Source organism: Netta rufina (assembly GCF_964035555.1).
Source record: "Netta rufina genome assembly, chromosome: 2".
NCBI classification, from domain to species: Eukaryota; Metazoa; Chordata; class Aves; order Anseriformes; family Anatidae; genus Netta; species Netta rufina.
The window spans coordinates 153,870,066-153,888,404 of NC_140124.1; the positions used below are offsets into that span (position 1 = coordinate 153,870,066).

The following is an 18,339-nucleotide window of genomic DNA, read 5'->3' on the forward strand; positions in this document are numbered from 1 at the left end:
CTCACCCAGAAAAGAAGGCATTTTATTAGAGAGGGAGATATTTGGCCAACAAAAGACAAACAATTTGGAGCTGGGCTGAGTGGGGCATTGATTGGTTTGGTGCAGCTGAGTCTGTTTCCCCACAAGCAGTGACTCCTTCCAGCTGCAGATTAGGATGTGCCCTGTGCCCAAGCTGCTTGGGACTGTGAATCTGCAAGGCAGGGACTTAAAAGTCCCTTCAGGTGTGTTAGTATCAGGAAAAAAATGCTGCAAGGGAAGCAGTTACTCACAGCCTCTCCAGGGGCTCCAACTTCTCCTCGAGCGCCTTTCTGCCCCTTTGTGCCCTGTGCAGAAAGAAAAGAGATGCCAGCTGATTAGTGATGGGATGGGACTGCCTGCCAGACAAGAAGACTTCAAAATGCCTGAATGTGCACTCAGCTAATCAATTCACGGAGGAGTTTAACAGCTGAGGAAATGGCTCCCAGTTCTCTATGCAGCAAGAAAATGAAATATAAAAATAAAACCCTGGGACATAAGAGGAATTACTAATGACTGATCAGCTCAGAGGCTATTTCACAGCACTGCATGCTGAAACTTGCAGACATTCATCTAGGGGAAGCGCTTTCCTATCCTCCGGCCTACCTGCTACTTCAATGCCAGCTGAACTCTGATGATCTCCCTGCAAAGAGGAGCTTTTGCCTGTGGTTCTCAAATACAAACAACAATCATTTAGAAATGGTCAAAACAGATCACAGTGCAGAGACTTTGCCCCATTCCTACATATGACTCAAATGCCTTAGCTCTTTTATAAGGTTTTTGGCAGGACTAAGAGGAGTCTACCAACTGATTTGGTCCCCCTTTTAGCAAACGTGAGTTTAAAATTGCATGGCATTATTGTTTTTGTTTGTTTGTTTTCATGATGCTAAGACTGCTGTTAATTTGTTTATACAGCTGATTCCCTAGTAATAGATGATTACGTAGCTTGGACACAGTACAGATGAAGGCAGAGTGAACACCCCTACATGATTATATGGAAACATACCTCAGTGGTAAATGGAAATAATGGGCATGAACCAATAAATTTTTAGAAGACAATTGAGACTATAAATCTATTTCACATAAGACATGGTGCCTTCAGGATCAAATGGGCTGGGGTTGAATCTGAATGTTCTGCAACACTTTGCTAATGCGTTGCAGTAACTTATCTGTGAGACCTGTGCTTTGAAGGCACCAAAACAAGATGCTTTCTTGAAGGAACCTGAAGTTCCTGAGTCTCTCAGATGACACTCATCTCGATACAGAGATGACATATTTCTGCTTTGATTCTCCTTATGTTGTCCTGATGTCCATCATGAACAAATACCTCTACAGAAGTCCCTGAACTTACAAAAATGAAGGAGATGTGGGCTGTCGGTGTGTAGGGGAAGGATTATTTCCAGTGAAATGCACCATGAAGGCAGTCCTCTTTGGTCATACCACGGCTTTCTTTCTTTCTGTCCCTTCTTACCTGTAGTCCTGCAGGTCCTGGGACACCCTGTTCACCTGGGACCCCTGGTAATCCCTGCAAAAACAAAAGCTGAGGTGGAAGAGCTGAAGAAAACCATTCAGTTCTTCTCCTCATCAAAAGAAGATGTTTCTCCTTCCCCCCATCAAGAGAAGAAAGTGTTTTTTTTTTTTTTTTTTTTTTTTTTTATGGAGGCTGTGACTGAATGGGAGTCTGCCGCTCCTCAGGGCTCCCTCCAGAACAAGAGCAAGGCAGAATATAAGCAGAGTAGCCAAATGCATAATTTAGCTGGGTCACATCATTTCAAAAGCCCTTAATAAATCCTGTACAACCTTACTGTCAGCCAAGCTCTGTGTTGCAAACCCCATAGTCCTTAGCCACTAAGGCCCTGGGATATAAATCAGGTGCTTAATTTCATGCAGTCATCTATCTTCCTGTAGAGCCAAAGCCAAGCACCCCCATGGCCATTTGTGATGGGAGAAGCATGCCAGCTACAGAAGGAGCATGTCCCACCCTCTCCTTCCAAAACAGACAGTCTTCAGACATGTCTTCTCCCTGATAAAGTTCAAAACTAGCTGAAAAAAAACCATAGCTGTCCTTACAGGTTCTCCACTTGTTCCTTGATCTCCTTTCTCCCCTTTTGGTCCAGGTTCACCCTATATAAAACAATAAGAAAAAACAGAGAAATAAAAGCTAGAAGGCACACCAGTCATGTTGTGTTATTAATTGCAAAATATGTTCAGTTTAAAAAGAGAAGAGCTTCCCTTCATGGAGAAGAGTAGTTAAAGAATTTACGGTCCTAAAATTTGATCAATTCAGCTCCAATGTATTAATAGGCCAGATGGCACAACCAACAGCAACAGCACACAGCCACTGCATTGTGCTGTGCATCAGGAATGTGGTCCTACAGTCCTACAGGGGGAAAAATGTTCCACATACGGGCAAGCTCCCTTTCCCACCTATAAGACAGAGGTTTTCAGGGTCTCAACTTGAGCATTTCCAGAAATATGTATTAGATGGCTTTTCCAGATCTCTAGTTTTGTTAACACCACCACAAATTCATGCAGCTTACCCCCCTCCTGCATTGTCAATATATCCTTCACTACCATCACTGACTAATAGGATTAATTTACCTCTCTTCTTCCTCTTTAAGTAAATTGAAGATGCTTTCAGACAGAAGTTCATCAGTTTTGTTGTGCGTTCTTTAATAATAATCAATAAGTACATATTTCTGCTTTTTATAAATTGGGTGGAACTGCACACAATTATGGTACCAGCCAGAATAACTCGGTCACTACTTGAATAACCATGGTTGTTTATTTATATGACTATATGTATTCAGGCAATAGCACTCATTACTTATTCATTATTTATCATAGGAGGTGTTTCAATTATGCAATCAAGGAACAATAAGAACATCAGTGATTTAAGCACCCCCCAGCACACACACAAGGAATAGTGATCAGTCAAAATGCAGAATCCGTGAACAAACCAGTTTGTATTTTATTCACATCTACTATTTGCCAATCATATCTGCAACATCTGGGAATTCAAAGTCCATTTGCAAATGATTCTCTAACAGACAAAATAAATGTAACAGCATAAATACTACTTATGTCTGTATTTATTATGTATTATGAATAAATATTATGGTTTGTGATAAATAATTTGAGGAATTTTACTTTACAATTAATACCCCATTAGACCAATTCTAATGAGGCAGTCCCTGATGCCATCTACTGGCCTTCAGAAGAATAGTGCAACCACATGAAGTACTTAAAGCAAAAGTCCTATCTAACAAACCTGAATGGTTGTGCCTGAAATTTGTTTTGCACAATAACATTTCAGGCTCTGAAACCCTTTTAAGGGAGCAGAGCAACAAAGCACAGACATATATTAATAAATTTGTAGCTAAGGGTGGTGTTACTAAATGTGAATAAGAGCATGTATTATCAGGGAGAACAAGACTGCAAAAGGAAGAAGTAACTCAAGAGGTAAAAGGAGGAAGCATTTTTAATATTCTCCTTTCTCCTACATTTTCCTTGATATTTGACTTGCATGTCAATGCAAAATTGGCAAAAGTCCAGTCTGATGTCCTTGCACAGCCACAACCAAGGGCAGAGGTTGTTTTCCTTAACCCAACCTGCCAGCAAATCTGCCTACGAGTCCTTCCCAAATTTGCTGAATCCGTGAGTATCCGCTGAGACTGTTAACACTGTCCACTAGTGCTGCACATTGTGGAGACCTCTGGCCCCTGGCAGCTGGACTTAATCCACTGCCACCCACTTCTTTTCTCCAGCTCAATGAACAGAAATGATGTGGTGACAACTAACAGCTGCTACCAAGCTGGGCCAGATTGGTAGCTCACAGCTTTCTTGACCTCCTCTCTTGGCAGTGTCCTGCTGTACTCTCAATTAATGCATTCATATTTTCTGTACCATTTGAAGGAGAGCAGGGAGTGGGGGCTCAGCTGTGGACAGCTGCAGTGGGAGGCAGAAGGCAAAGTGAGGAGTCATCTCCTGTTTTACTGCTTTTGCCATTTCCAGACATCAAACTTGACCACCACTGTGGTTCTTATGCACCCCATCTCCAAGAAATATTTAATAATTTTAATTTTCTATAGATATATAGATATAAATGGAAAAGTTCACCATGCCCCATGAAAGAAACCCCTCTACTGCCCTGCTGGATCAGTGAGTTTCTGCAGAGCTCATGGCACCCAAAACACACAACCGAGCTCTGGTGATAGGTAAATAGCAGCCTTTGACTCACTTGGTCAGAGCTTTTCCATTTCTGACAATTATTGTGGTGTGTTTTAAATGAAATAGATTTAAACTAATAATGAGGAAACAGAGTAATGGTGCTGCTGCCTTCTATTCAGGCTGTGTTTCCTGCCTCTCCCTGTTACTATACACCACAGACTGAATGGAAAGCAAGTGCTGTGTTTTGGAGAGTGCATGACAATTTTCAGCACCCTGCTGTTGCTGCAGCCTCTATAACATAACCCATGACAATCTCCTGAGGCATATCATCACCTTCTGACACCTTAATTTGGAAAGCTGCAAATCAAAGGTAACTATTTTTACCTCCCCTTCTCCTCCCAGACCTTGCAATGCTATGTGCAGTTCTGTGCAACAGTAAGCATCATCGCATTTAACTTGCACATGGAGAAAACTCTGCAATACGACCCGCTGACACACTTCAAGCCTTTTATTCTTCACTGTCTTGCAGCTCATTTACAAAAGAAACGCACTCAAAGCAAAAGGTTACTGCTCCTCCTGTGCACTCCTTCTGTGACTGCAGCGCTACAAAGACCACATAAGATGTCATTTTTCTGCATATTTCCTTTGTATATATATTAGCAAGCTACGAACAAAAAGGAAGCGAGAACCAAAGAAATCCTGTCTCCATTTTCAGCACTACCTCACATTCCTATTTCCTCCACCTCTGAAGAACCTGTCATACACACTTTTTTTTTTTTAATACCATGATTGCAGTCTACCTCTGCCATTTATACATGCCATAAAGCCTCCTGATCCTTAACAGGCTTATTCACATACCAATGATGTGATCCTAATAATGCCAGGTAATTCCCACTATGTACTGCAAGCACTCCTCATTTAAACAGTGGGACAGCATGCAGCTGTCTCCTGAATAAAGCTGATTTGGACATTGCTGTACCAGGACACATCTGTGGCACTCAGCACTGCTAGTTACAACGGTGAAGTTACCCAGAACCAGGCTCAAATTGAGCTCTTTACAAAAAGCATGTAAATAACATTGGAAATATTAAGGTACTCTGTCTCTACCAGAGAGGCAACAAACTAGAGGTCATCTTCGCTAGCGATGTTACTTACAGGAATCCTAGGGTGTGGGGTGAAGAAGGCTGTCTGGAACAGAAAGAGGAGTGTTAAAAGCATCATCATCTATTCTCCTGGAAATGCAATAACTTACATACTCTCCTTGTCATTATAGATTATACATTGAATGTATCCATTAGTAGGTTTATAAATGAGCAACGCATTATAACATCTGGCTGCTTGGAAAAAAGCCCACAAGTATCAGATATTTCCTAGAAGATTTGAAATATGAACATAAACTCAAAACTGCCCTATATGTCCCACCCCTATGAAAAGCCAAACAATCTTTAACCTTGAGCTATTAGCAAGCTCCCCTCACTTTTCCACTTGGAGCCATCTTCAGTATTATTAAGCTTTCTGACTCCATGACTGTGCTTGGTAATTTTTCTCTCTACTTTGTACCACCTATAAGACATATAAGACAACATAGGTGGTTGTCTTGTAACGTGATCATCCTGAAGGACTGACCCCAAAAATAAGGATCTCATTTAGTAGAGAGGGGCAGTATTTATCATCAAAACTGATAAAATCAGGAGAAAAAAAAATAGTCCTTGATGAAACGAGAACATGTCAAAATTGTTGTCTATTTTTACAGCTGAGATAGAAATTACCTCTCCCTACAAACACAGGAAGCTTGAGTGGTCAGTCATATCTTTATACCTAGCCTTGTGGTACTACATTTATAAGACTTTTCCAAACCTTTGACCAAGACACACTCTTCCCACAAGACCCCCTTTGTCACAGAGTAAAGAGACCCAACTGATGGCAGGGAAGAAGTTATAATACCTCCTCCATTGCTGCATGAAGGCTTGTAGACATTGGATTTTCACCAACAGATGTTTATTCAAATTCTCTCCATAATCTGTGAATGTGGCAGCTGTAATCAGCTGTGGCAAGCAAAGCTGAAATGTGAGTGTTTGCCATTTTATGGAGGATCTGTGGCTGGGATCAGCCCTTCTGTTGCAATGAGAGGCCCATTCCTAGTGCTTGCTCCAAGCTGCTTACTCAAATTTTGCTAGAGGGTAATGTGGTGATTTTCTATTTACTTTCAGTGGTTGCTGGTTTAAATTGCCCATAGCTACCCTTGTTGTAATTATGCTCAGGCTTCCAAAAGACATTGTGCAGGCTCATTAAAAAAAAAAAAAAAAAAAAAATTTTTGTTTGTTTGTTTAATATCTCTTATTAATACAAAAGGTACGTGTAATCAGATATGATTTGTTTGGGTGTGGGCTGGATGCAGTACTGAACCCAAGTATCTAGGTACAAGCTGTGGGATGAGAAGATCTTCCTGGGCTTTCAGCACAGGATAGCACTGTACACAACAAAGGCTCTGGGAGGTTACAGCATCATTGAAGCTGAATCCTTCACCCCATAAGCTACTGTCAGTGAGAAGTGGAGTCCTCTGCTCTTCCTGGGAAAAGGCGAATTGTTCACCACAAGACAAGTTGTTGTTCACTGGCATCTGTTCTGGTATCCCATCTACTGGGAGATTCCAGGTGGGAAAATCTAGCTCACCCTAGAAAATCTGTGCAAACATACTCCCCATCTTCACCCATGACCTTCGTCATCAGCTCCTACAGCTGCTAAATATATCGCAAATTTAAAATAAATGCTACCACAAAACAAGGACATAGGAAAGAGCTGTTTCCAAAGAGGCAGAGGAGTGCACAACCTCCTGAAAATATAAAAGACCAAATGTGCCTTAATAGTGCTTCTCTCAAGCTAAGGGAGTTAATCTGAGAGTAAATGGGTCCTAATGTTTCTGCAAAGAAGTACAGATCTTGAAAAGCTTTGTTACTGAGGCATTTGTGTGGAAGAAGTGTAATGATGCCCAGAACATTGCTTGCAGCACAAAATATAACCTTACTTACTGTTCCAGGTAAGCCTGGTGGGCCAGGGGAACCTGTGTCACCCTAGGGAGAGAAAAAGAAGAATGTAACTAAGGATATAAAAATCTGTGCAAATAAAATGCAGCTTTACCATCAAGAAGATGCAATATTACAGATGAAACGTAGCCTAATGACAATCTGTCAGTTCAGAGACACTGAAAATCCCAGAGTCCCTGAGTTCAGCCTTGTCTCATGGATGGAATTTACCCTGCTGCTCTGGCCAGAATTTCTGCTATCCTAATTTTGTTGCACACAAGATGCTCACTTTGTTGTCTTTATCACCTTGCAGTGAATTTCTAACATTACTCCGTCCCCCGTAGGAGTGATATAGAGCTTAACTTACATTTTAGGTTAAAGATGATCAGAATTCTTGATTGGAAAGTGTGTTTTAGCTAAAACTGTTATGTGAGGTAAAGTTGCACACTCACCTCAACCACACTAGAATCACCGCCACAGCTGGTTGGGGACCACACACTGCTCCCACCCCAGTGCCTGGGAGTGGAAGACCCCACTGGTTCCAGTTGCTGGCATTGAGCCCCTCCCAGTCACTCCAGTAGCTGGCACCACAGGCCAGGGGCACCCACAGCCCTGGTCTGACTCCAGTAGCTGGCACGTGGTTCATTCATAACAATCTTTTCCTACCTATCTACCCCCTCATTTTTCCTCCAGTTCCTCCTTCCTCTGTACATCCCCCAATGGGACTGCAGAGCTCTGCAGTTCCTGCACCATCCCAGTCTCATGACCCCTCCCCAAACCCTGAGGATCTATCAGCTGGGAAGTCCAGGTTGACTTATCTGGAAGTGGCACCTGTAGTTTGATAGCCCACCAATTAGAGGCTTACTTTTTCTCCTCTTTCACCTTTCAGTCCCGGGAGACCATCTTTTCCTTTTTCTCCCTAAACGTAGAAAAAGGAAAGCAGGAAATTTGATTGTATCAGTCTCATTTTACAGTTTCAGTTGATCTTACCTGTCATCCAAGATGCAGTGCAAACAATTGAAAGGGTAACATTTTTCAGATGGCTTCACAAAATCCACACTATTTTCAAAAACCAACCACTGGTGATTAAGTTCATGGAAAGGAAAGCACTAATCCTAAATCAACTTGCATGTGGAAGGTCCTATTGACTGATGCAGTTTTAAAACACAGATTTTTTTCCATTCGAAAAAGACAAGAAGCAGAACCAACTTAAGACTCAGAGAGAACAACGGTGCTACTAGTTTTCTTATGTTGAAAGACTTGAGTCATCCATTCACTGCTGCCTACATCTCTACTTTACCCAGGAAACTTGGTGTCCTGAATGGAAGACCCTTAACAAGGATGATGTGAATATTCCTCAAAGTGCATAAACAAACATATTTAGCCTGTATTCACATAAGAGCTAGGTGACCTACCTTTCTATGATTTCATGTAGACAGAGAATATATTCTATATTCTACACTGTACAGTGTATATAATACAGCAAATCAACGAGCAAATCTTGAGTCGATTTTAGATCTTTCTTGCTTACATTCAAGCACACAGTCAGCTATCAGGACTAATGGCCTCACTGACGTGGCTAAATTTACTACCAGGTCCCTGATCCAACTATTTTTCAGTGCGTAGATGTCTCTGAAGGTCTAGAACTAGCTGGGGGAAGCATCAAACATCAGGACTTGGGTGGAAGTTAGGCCATCAGAAAATAATCCAACCGTCTGGAACCTACTCCAGAGCTCAGTGACAAGAGGAATTTGGCATTTTAGTTGTTATCATCATTTTTCTAATGTTTTTAAATCATGCCGGTATTTCTGAAAATGCCTAAGGAGTACTGTACTTCTTCCACTGCCTCGCAAGCACTATGACTTCAGTCAAAACCTTCTGTGCTCAGGATAGATCCTGTTCTTTAGCACCTCCACTGCAGTCAGTAGTGGTCACGAGGCAGTGAAGTACCACATTGAAAGGGGTACTTGGTGGTCTTGCTAGATGCCACCACAGCAAACCCACCAAGAGAGAATATTATCTAGGCACACTTGAGGCACCAAAGTGTCCACCTGGCACCAAATGGACAAATAAAATCAAGTTATGGCTCGAAGTTACTCACCTGGTCTCCTTTTTCTCCTCTCAGTCCAGGCAAGCCCCGAGGACCAGGAAGACCTGCCTCACCCTGAAAGTCAGAGAAAGTAGTAGATGAAATCTAGGAACATTCCTCAAGAATGCCTTCTACTAAAAACAAACGAACAAAAAACATTATTAGTCTCAAAATCTCAAGCATCATTAAGAATGAAAGGGAAGAATGGCAGGCTAAACTCTTCACTTGCTCATTCATGTCATCTAAAAATACATCAAGGCTGGCTCTCAGGGCAGATTAATCCAGCTAGCCCTTAGGCTGGGAAGGATGAAACCTTGATTTAGCTGCCTATCTCAATGCATGACTGATATTAGTCTGAATTGTTCAGCACTCATAGTGAGTGCACAGTTACTTCTTGATACCTAGTCACACCACAACACATATGGGGCTGTACTGAACTTTTTTTTTGCCCTGGAATCATTATACGTGTGTCTTGATGGGAGAAAACAGCATCTTGTTCAATTACAACATATATTTTTTCTTGCAAAATTGTTACTTAAAACAGCAACTGAGATCTCTCTTTTTTTGCCTTTACACAGTTAACTGAGACCATGAAATTTAAAGCAAGTTTTCTTCACGCTGTTTTGTAGCAGCACCAAGCAAATAAATAACAGCAGCTAAGAAAATATTTTTTTTTATATATATATTTTTAATATTTTAATCATCTTGGGTAGTCTGGTAGTGCAAGCACAATACTCTAGTAATCTGAACAGTACAGATATTACCTAATGAACAGGTCTAGAATTGTCTTGATGCACTATTTCACATTTGAATTTGTTTCTGTCTGAGCCTCACCTTTGACTTTCTGCTTTATAATGCCTGCTGTTGGAGTAATTGTAATCTCTGTGTCATGTGGTTTGTTCTAAATATATCAAGTATTCTTAAACTTAGCTACAAGTTGACCTAGTTTGTCATCTGAAAATAATCACAGGGTTTGTTATTTATAACTATCCTGCTACATGTATTTGTACTTCAATATCTAAAAGAATCTCAGTGATGGACAGAACCCAATTGCACTAAGCATTGTAGGAACATGAATTTATAACTGGTAATCCCCTCTTTAAAGAGATTATCTCTTTATCAGAAGAGTCCAAACATTATCGTGATATAGGTGCAATGAGTCTGCAGAAGGACTCACAGGAGGAAAAAGATATTTTGCTGACTGAGCAGAACTGGGAACATCAGGACGATGTTTGGAGCATTTTGAAAGATGGTGACATTTGGAGACGAGATGGAGTGGTGTTTTTTGAGAGCCACTGTGGGATCCTGGCTGATGATGAGATCCCAGAGATCATGAGAAGGACTAACAAACAGCCTAATATTAAAGAGACGAAAAAGAGAGTATTTAGAAGAAAAATAAAGGCATGTGGTGTAAATATGGTCTCTAGAAAGCTACTGAAGCTAAATGTCAATGAGCTTGTATGAGCTCAAAGACAGGAAGGTATTAAGAAACAGTCAATGTGGATCTGCTAAAAACTAATCATGTTAAATCCATCCAGTTCCCTCCCTTGACAGGATAACTAAGCAGGCAAGAAGGAAGCATTTGTGTGATGTATCTTGACATTAGTAAGACGTCTGACACAGGCCAACGTAACGTTCTCATTAGCAAACTACAGAAAAACAGAGTAGAAGAAGGCTCTCTGGAGGGTGGTGTACAACTGATTAAACAATTACATTCACACACCTGTAAATGGCTGCTGCCTTTCAAATTCAGAGAAAGATGAAGTGAAGTCCTCTAAGGGCTTGCACTATTTAATAGTGACAGAAACATTTTTATAATGTATGGAGAACACGATACTGTGGAGAGAGAGGTGTTTTGGGAAGGGGGATTAAAATTCAAAACAGCCCTGACAAATAAGGGAAAATGGCAATTAGCTCCTCAAAGTGAATAGGCAAGGAGAGACTGTCACAGCTTATGGAAAGCTGCTATATGAAATTCCTCATGGACACCTTCTTCTGCTACTCCTTCTAGTCCAGTTGATGGTACAGATAGTGTGTGATCTGTTTTACTGCAAAAGACAACATGGGAGCAGAGGTCATGACCATTCTCCCCTTTCATCTTTATAGCAGACAATTGGACTGAGACCGGTAGGAGAGAAGACTGAAGCTCTGAGACTCTTCTATTACTGGCTTATACTCTATAACTCAGTATCCAAAGATGTATGCCAAAGATTTAAGACTGTCTGATACAGGTATCTCTTTCTCCAGATTTTCATGCTGCAGGTGAAAAGTTGGTGTGCAGATGATGACATTAACATCTCTGGTTAGTGGTCCTGATTGGACTCCAGGCAGCTTTAGGAAATCCCAGGATGGTTCCCTTGTTCCTCTCTGAGCTCAACAGATATCTGCTAAAACCTAAATCCCAGTGCATAAAGACGAAGATAACTGTGTAATTTCTAACAGTCAGCTGGGGTTATGTGCTAACAAGCATTTATGATCTAGAAATGACTGCATGACCCCTTGCATCTCATAGCTACAAAAAGTTCACCATCATCCAGAACTGCCACTAGCACGGTGGGTTTATGTGCAATGTGAAGGAAAAACAATAACTTTTATGCCACTCTGCCTTCCTTTTCTTCCTTATCCACCTGCAACAAGAAGACTGAATTTTCTGAGATACAGATAAACCTGGATTTAGTATATTTGCTCTGGAATGTCCACATTAATTTGACCAACCATGAATCTCATCCATTCACTTGCTGACTTTCACTTTTCTTTTTATTGGCAGATGGCTTTGTTATTGAATGTGGTCACTTTACATCGCTCTGAAGTTGCTGCTAGCATAATTTTTTCTGCTCACCTGTTCACCAGCTTGGCCACGGCTCCCTGGGTCACCCTGAAAAAAACAAAAACACAACTTTAACAGTGTAAGGACAAGACCCTGTTGCAAGAATGCTTTCTCATTGGTAAATTGTACCCCCTATTGTCCTGGCACATGTTCTTCTACCTACTTTCAGAAAGGCACTGAAACTGCCTTCTTGATGTCTTAGGATCCCAGACCACAGGGATCCAATGCAAGGGACAGATGAGATCTTCCTACACATGTAGACTTGAGAGAGGAGCATCAGATGCGGTTTGGTAACTTGGAACACCATGAACAGTAAGAGGCACTGAGCCATAACTGCTTACCCTGTTATCCATCAAACTTTAGAGGAACATTACCCTCCTGACTTCAGCACAAGGCCTTCCAAAATCACGCCTTGGCTGACTCTGGCTACAGCAAACTATTCAATAAAATTACTTACCTTGGGGCCAGCTTTTCCAGGAAAGCCTTCTTCACCCTTTTCCCCTTGTTCTCCCTGCAGGGAATACGAGATGTTAATATTCAAACTCCTCTGGTAGTGGAACATGTCTGCAGGCAACAGTGAGGAATATTTTGACTCAAAGCCCCAGTATCAGCCTGAGGATGTAAATGGAGCCACATGGGAGTATCTTTCCAGGAAAGTTTTACCATTCTAGCACTATTTGCAGGCACATCTGCAGCACCAATAAATCTACCGGGATATCTCTGGAATAACACAAAGTCAACTGGTATTATATTAAAGATTTCCAGAGTAAATTTGCTGGAAAACAAAATCTCCATTCAGTTTCTTTAAGTTGTATGTGGTGAAAAAGTCTACATTATTTCTGTTAAGAAAAACAGATAATTGTGGGGTTGGAGTCTTGGCCACTGAAATGTTTAGGTGAAACCTTTGAATCTGATCTTTCAGTGTAGGTGGTATCTGCATGGAGAGTAGAGACTGGTGATCAAGAGCTGAAACGTGCTGTGTAGCTTGGAAGTGCGCTGGATACTGCAAAGGGCTGTGTATCAGTGTTAAAGAGGTATATGCAGCTTCACCAGAGGAATCAGGTGAGGTGTGTTTGGCTCTGGAGATCTGTTCCCTTCCTGCTTACGCTTGCTAGCTCACTCAGGTAAGCTGCCAGGTGAGTAGGTTATGCCGGTGTTTGTGGTGTCACTTGCCTTTTGACCTGGGAGCCCAGGAAGACCATTTAATCCATCTTTGCCTGGCAAACCCTAAAAAGAGAAAATTATCAGCTCTACGTTCCTGTTCTTTAAATCATTAACAGCAAGCTAAACATAAGCACACTGAAATCATCACTCTTGCCACTGACCAAGTTTAAGAAAAAGATCAATTTCATGCATTTTCTTCTGACTTTTTCATTCCTGTGACTCAAATTATACAAAACCTCTTTCAAGGCATATACATGTACCTGCTTGGCCTTTTTTCAGTATCACAATTATAGTGAATGACCACTGGATGTCAGTATCGTTACAGAGAAAAAACAATATAAAAGTTTTATGAAGACTGTGGAGTCCTGAACAACTTTAAAAATTGCATTTTTACTTACCATTTTCTGTACATCTCTATTATTTACCAATAAAGATTTTCTAAAGTCTGTCTCACCTTTTAAATATTAGTAATATCTTATACAACATACAGACATAATGATTCAGCAAGATAAGAATTAAAATTACTTCTAAAATGCATTTAAATGGTGAGAGAAGAAAAAAAAAAAAAAAAAAAAAAAAAAGTATCCCTTTTCTGAGCATCAGGGAATCTCCAAACACTGCAGGCTGTAGCTGGCACTTCTGAATACTAAGTATTCCATAATTCACCTTTCTTGACATAAGAGTGAATAGAAATTGTGATGCTCTGCTAAAACTGAGATTTTTATTTCACTTCTTTGGCCTGATTCAGGAAACTCCAGGTCTGGAAGACGAATATTGTGCCAAATGCAAAATGACTTTTGAAAGTTATCATATAATGAAAACATCACAGTGCCAGTGTGCAGCTGCATCTGGTAAGCTTCTTGATCACTAAAGGCATCAGGCTAATGCCTGCATTAAAGGAGACAGTGTTGGAGCTAGCACTTAAAACCTGCAGACAACCTTCAGGAAGGGAGCAAAGACTTTAGAAGTAAAATATGTGAAGTCACGGAGAGCATGGAGGTGATGCAAACCATCCCTCCAAACTTACAGCTGGTCCCGGGGGTCCGGTTTTACCAGAAACACCAGCCTCTCCTGGCAGTCCCTGAAAAAAGAATCCAGCACACACACACAAAATCAGTATTTCTGCCCTTTACAGCCACCTCACCGGAGGCTTCTGCTTTCAATTCAAATACAATTTTCCCTTCCACAGAAGTCAGGTCCCTGCCGTGGGGAATCCTGCAGACATTGACTTTTGTGCAAGTAGCGTCAAAGTGATTCCAGTGCTTGATGCAGAGACATTGTCCTGCAGGGCCAGCTGTGGCTGTTCATCATGAAAATACAAGAGAAAACACACATTGCCAGAGGGCCTGTCTCAGTTCCCACTGAAATCCAATCACCTAAATTCTCCTGTTTTTTGTTTGTTTGTTTGTTTTTTATTTTTTTATTTCTTGATATAAAACAAGCAACAAAAATAAACAAATAAACAAACAAAGTTGTTTTCTTACTGGTGCTCCAGGTGGTCCAGGGGATCCAGCAATGCCTGGGGGCCCTGGAGGTCCCTGTAAGAGAAGCAAAACCCATTTATTAATCTCCCTGATAGTGGCAAAAAGCCTCAGGCCCTTCCTCTGTGCAAATGCAGCCCATTCCAAACAGCATCAGCAATGAGCTTCGTGTTTCATTAACTTGTGTCCAAAACCTGAAAGATGCCAAATTGAGCTCCCAGGGAACTGTGCTCATGAACAGAACAGAATCTCCTGCTTAAGGCACTAGTTACTGTTGTTACGAGGTGAGCTCCATCCTGGACTCCACTACAAGATACAGTGGGACCCCTTGTGGCATCCAGCCTAGTTTAATCTTGATTAAAGTTTCAAAACAAATGATTTGCTACTGCAAAAAGATCTCTGAAGTAACTAGTGAATGGCACAGACTTGTGGTGTTTCTGTTTGTTTGTTTGCTTGCTTGTTTTTGAATAAGAATCCAAGTGTATGGAGAACTATATATTGGATCAGGTGTTTTAAAATAAATATTCCACCAATTCAGTGCTCTATGTTAACCTTTATGACAATAAAAGATTTTCACAAACTCATACTTCAATGCACACATGCAGCTGGAAATGTCCTAGAAGTCTTACTCACCTTCCTGCAACAATTCTCTTGGGAAAATTTCATCTCAATAGCTATCCAATTTTCATAGGGATTTATTTTTGTGTACAAGGTAAATTGTTAAAAGTGAGTTCCTAGCTGAGGACTTTCTTTCTATACTTGACAAATCTTAATAGGCTGCCTGAGATACAGAGGTTTTTGTTACCTTCAGCTTCTGCTGGATGACAAGATAGGATTTATCCTGTACTTACAATGAAGCTTGTGTTCATGTGGTTTTTGTATCAGGACCTATGCAATCAGTATAAGGATGGATACATGACAGAGTTGAAACTTTAACCTTGTCTGTCTCTTTCAGACTTTCTAACACCATGATTTAAGTCATTTTCAGTTTCCAGCACAGAGGGAATTTTGATATCTGTACTTCAAAAACACATCCCAAAACAAACAAATAAACAACCAAACAAAAACATATACAACACTCTATGTAAAAAACTAAAAGTGAGCAACCAATACAAGATAGAAAATGATTAGTTAGCTTCTTTTCTGCTAGACCTGTGTTACAATTCAGTATCAATATCAAAAATCACAGCTTTTGTGATTTTTTTATTACAATATGTTTTTTATTACAGTGATTTTTTTTATTACAATGATATTACAAGTCATGGATCAATATTAGCATTTAACATGTAAGGAAAATTGTAGCTGGAGACGATAAAATGGTGATAATGAAAAAGAACAAGGCAATTTTTGTGGCATAGTTTGACAGAGAAAGCACTGGATAAGCAGTCATTTTAGAATATGCTTGTAAAAATCAGCCAGAAGAGAGCACACCATCTCACCAATAGATGGTGCTAAGCAACCAAAAAAGAGACCTGAAGATGCACTTGGTTTATACACCACCCATAATCTGCTTTCACTGCAACTCAGTCCAGAATAGACATGGAATCATTCCACCACCAACATCAGTATTTGCAGAGTGTCTCAAGTGTGAGCACAGCTCAAAAATCCACAGGAACAAATGCCTTGGGATGCCCGATGCTGCTGACATAACTTCTGGGGAACCCTGTGCCTGATTCTGGGCATGGGGGTTCAGATGCCATTGCAGGAAAGGCCTGCATTTAAGGAGCTCTGGACCCATCAGGACACACCTGGATAAGCCCATCCATCATTTAAAAGAGATTTTGACATAAAAATAAATAAATAAATAAATAACAGTCCAAAATAGCCCAGTACTAGAAAAAAATACCAGCAGAGGGCAACAGAACGGAGATCAGATGCCAGGCACCTCAAAGTCCTGTTTGGCCCTACTCTAACCCTACCAGGATGGTATTGTTGGGAGGCCTTGAATAAGGTATGGGCTCCAAGAAGTGGTTGTCATGAAGAATGTGTGCAGTGCTAGGAAAGAAGTCAAGGGTAGCTTTAGAAATACAAAAACAGACTGACTCGGCAGCCAAGTGGATTGTACATAAGCACAAAAAAAAATTATAAAAGTGTGAAATTTACCTTTGCAAGCTTTCCTTGCCTGTTTCCTGGTTTCCTACATATTAACCTAATTTTGTTCTTTCTCTCTGCCATGACCTCATGACCTCCAAAGATCAAACACATATTCCCCATAGCCCTACAACAGGGAGCTTCTACCAAGAGGTGTGAAATTTGTCTGACACCCAGACATTTCCAGAAACAGTCATGCTTTACCTAACAGTGCAGGTTATTTTTAAAAATGGCTTATAAGAGCAAAGAACATACTTCCGTATATTTAATAGCATCATTTTTATCTTCTTCATGACCTATAAAAATTATCATTTCTTTCTGATTTTTGTGACAATGGCATCTAGTAAACAATCCATAAGGATTAATGAAACTGCCATACCACAGCAAACCTCAGCCAGGACTCAGCATCAGCCTGGTCATCCCCCACGTAGGATACACACCCTAGACAGGATCAATCTTCCCCTTAAGAAAAGTTTCACTCACGTATCCATCAGCAAGCAGCCTAACTCCTGAAACATGTGGCTCCACATCCTCCTGGTCCAAACTCTTTCTCCTAGCAACTTTGGATATCCCTATTATCCAAAGAATTTCTGATTTTTCTCTTAAACTTTCCATATTCTGGAACACAGAAACTTCATTCAATCCTGAGTCTTGAAATCGAAGCACACTGATCCTTACCCATGACTACTGCTATTTTTCAGTGCCATTACTCCCTTTGAAAGCAATCAGCTGGGACATTACGCCTAAGACTGGGCTACCCAGTTAACTTCACCACATGGTGCACCAACAAAGTGAAACCCGAAAATGGATAGCTCTTCTGATAAAGACTCTCTGAGATGGATTTAGAAAGAACAATTCTATGCCTTGACTACCTGCATCCTGGGGAAGCATGCAGGATTCTGACAGCCTGATCCAGCTGACCGTGTACACCAGTACATCCACTTCTGAGCACACTTCAGAGAAAGAACTATTCTCCCAAGTATTTAGAAAGGTCCAAACTAACTGACAGCATTTATTAGTGTTAAAGAAGGAAAAAAAAAAAAAAAAAAAAAAAAAAGCAGCAGGAGGACAGCCAATATTGTTTAATACCAAAATCTCACACAATCTGTTTTCCTTGATTTCCTTTTGTCCTGAATCCAGATTAAAGCACCTTATTTTGCTGATCACCTTTTTCACTGAACATCTGATGAATTATACAGATGAGAGTCCCTGACCCAAATCCCAAGGCTGTCCCTTTAAAATTCCAATCCAGAAGAAAAAAATAGATGGAGTTTTTGTTTTGTTTTGTTTTTGTTTTTTGCTTTTGTTTTTCCTGACTGGTAAAGATGCTGATGTGTGCTTCCTACATGCTGAAAAAAAATGGAAGATAAAAACTTTGTTCTCCAAAACAGAAGTATACAATCTCAGTTTGGAAAACAAATGCAAAACATGGCTCTTCTATGAAAATGTTTAGAAGTTATTATCAAACTGCTATTTGGA

The 18,339-nt window shown here is 40.6% G+C and overlaps 1 protein-coding gene across 1 annotated transcript in view; it reads right to left on the reverse strand.

Annotated features, from left to right (window-relative positions):
* Nucleotides 1–18,339, reverse strand: part of COL22A1 (collagen type XXII alpha 1 chain) — a gene marked incomplete at both ends in the record, with an annotated part of 202,631 nt that overhangs the window by 48,146 nt on the left and 136,146 nt on the right. Inside the window, 12 exons of the mRNA XM_084281700.1 lie at nucleotides 270–323; nucleotides 1,487–1,540; nucleotides 2,086–2,139; nucleotides 5,341–5,373; nucleotides 7,215–7,256; nucleotides 8,074–8,127; nucleotides 9,310–9,372; nucleotides 12,137–12,172; nucleotides 12,582–12,635; nucleotides 13,298–13,351; nucleotides 14,316–14,369; nucleotides 14,773–14,826. Of these exons, the coding sequence (XP_084137826.1) occupies nucleotides 270–323; nucleotides 1,487–1,540; nucleotides 2,086–2,139; nucleotides 5,341–5,373; nucleotides 7,215–7,256; nucleotides 8,074–8,127; nucleotides 9,310–9,372; nucleotides 12,137–12,172; nucleotides 12,582–12,635; nucleotides 13,298–13,351; nucleotides 14,316–14,369; nucleotides 14,773–14,826 (606 nt within the window). The remainder of the gene's footprint in view (nucleotides 1–269; nucleotides 324–1,486; nucleotides 1,541–2,085; nucleotides 2,140–5,340; nucleotides 5,374–7,214; nucleotides 7,257–8,073; nucleotides 8,128–9,309; nucleotides 9,373–12,136; nucleotides 12,173–12,581; nucleotides 12,636–13,297; nucleotides 13,352–14,315; nucleotides 14,370–14,772; nucleotides 14,827–18,339) is intronic.